This window comes from Perognathus longimembris, chromosome 3 (assembly GCF_023159225.1).
Source record: "Perognathus longimembris pacificus isolate PPM17 chromosome 3, ASM2315922v1, whole genome shotgun sequence".
NCBI lineage: Eukaryota > Metazoa > Chordata > Mammalia > Rodentia > Heteromyidae > Perognathus > Perognathus longimembris.
The window spans coordinates 30734469-30735629 of record NC_063163.1 but is presented as its reverse complement, the minus strand read 5'-3'; the positions used below and the strand labels follow the sequence as shown (position 1 = coordinate 30735629).

The following is a 1161-nucleotide window of genomic DNA, read 5'->3' as shown; positions in this document are numbered from 1 at the left end:
TGGGTCTTCAATTCTGTTACATTGGTCTTCAGGCCTGTTCCGGTGCCAATACCAAGCTGTTTTTATTACTATAGCTTTATAATACAGTTTGAAGTTGGGTATTGTAATTCCTCCAGCACTGTTCTTTCAGCTTAGGATTGGTTTTGCTATTCTAGGTCTTTTATTGTTCCATATGAATTTCTGGATTGCTTCCTCTATTTCATTAAAAAATGGTGGTGGGACATTAATGGGTATTGCATTGAATTTGTAGTTAGCCTTTGGAAATATTGCCATTTTGATTATATTAATCCTCCCAATCCAGGAGCATGGGAGGTTTTTCCATTTGCTTAGTTCTGACTTAATTTCATTTTTCAAGCTTTTAAAGTTCTCATCAAAGAGGTCTTTCACTTCTTTGGTTAAGGTTATTCCTAGGTATTTTATGTTTTGGGGGGCTATTGCAAAAGGAGTTGCTTTCCTGGTTTCAGCCTTGGTCTTTCGGTCATTCGCATAGAGAAAGCTCTTTGATTTTTGAGGGTTTATTTTATTTTATTTTATTTTTTAACATTGTTGAAAATATTTATTTTGATAGTCTATGTATGATAAATAAGTCAGTAGAGGCTCTATTCCATCACAGATGCTTCTGAGAAGATCCTTGTGCCATCAAACTGAAGACTGGCCACCTGAACGATGTCCCAAGTCTTATCCCATCAAGAGCACACATCTTCCATGGTGTCTTTCTTTGAGAATTGCTTCTAAGTCCAGATGACCAAATAGTCCTTTATTCCCAAAGTAGGCTTAAAACTGTTGGTTCAGGCATCCCAGGATCTGCACCCCTTTTAAATCCCTGGTAAATGACGAGAGGGATAAACCCCCAGCAGATGGCGAACTGGCCGCCCTTGAAGAGCTGCTGCAGCCTCTGCTTGGCCTCTTTGCTCAGCTTCACCATCGTGACAGTTGAGGGTTTATTTTATATCCTGTAACTTTTGCCAAAGTTTTGGATCAGCTCTAGTAGCTTGGGGGTAAAGTCTATGGGGTTCTTTAGGTATAGGATCATGTCATCTGCAAAGAGAGAAAGTTTAGCTACATCTTTTCCTATTTGGATCCCCTTCATATTTTCTTCTTGCCTAATTGCTCTGCTAGGAATTCTAGAACTATGTTGAAGAGAAGGGGAGAGAGTGGACA

At 39.3% G+C, this 1161-nt stretch overlaps 1 protein-coding gene across 1 annotated transcript; it reads right to left on the bottom strand.

Moving 5' to 3' along the window:
- Positions 1–543: 543 nt before the first annotated feature.
- Positions 544–927, bottom strand: LOC125347861 (mitochondrial import receptor subunit TOM7 homolog). The gene has a single exon (XM_048340805.1). The coding sequence runs from the start codon at positions 923–925 to the stop codon at positions 758–760; it is 168 nt and encodes a 55-aa protein (XP_048196762.1). The 5' UTR covers positions 926–927; the 3' UTR covers positions 544–757.
- Between the last annotated feature and the right edge of the window lie 234 nt (positions 928–1161).

Bases quoted from the DNA above. Each gene is read 5' to 3' on its own strand.
- LOC125347861 (XM_048340805.1), bottom strand. From the start codon at position 925: ATGGTGAAGCTGAGCAAAGAGGCCAAGCAGAGGCTGCAGCAGCTCTTC.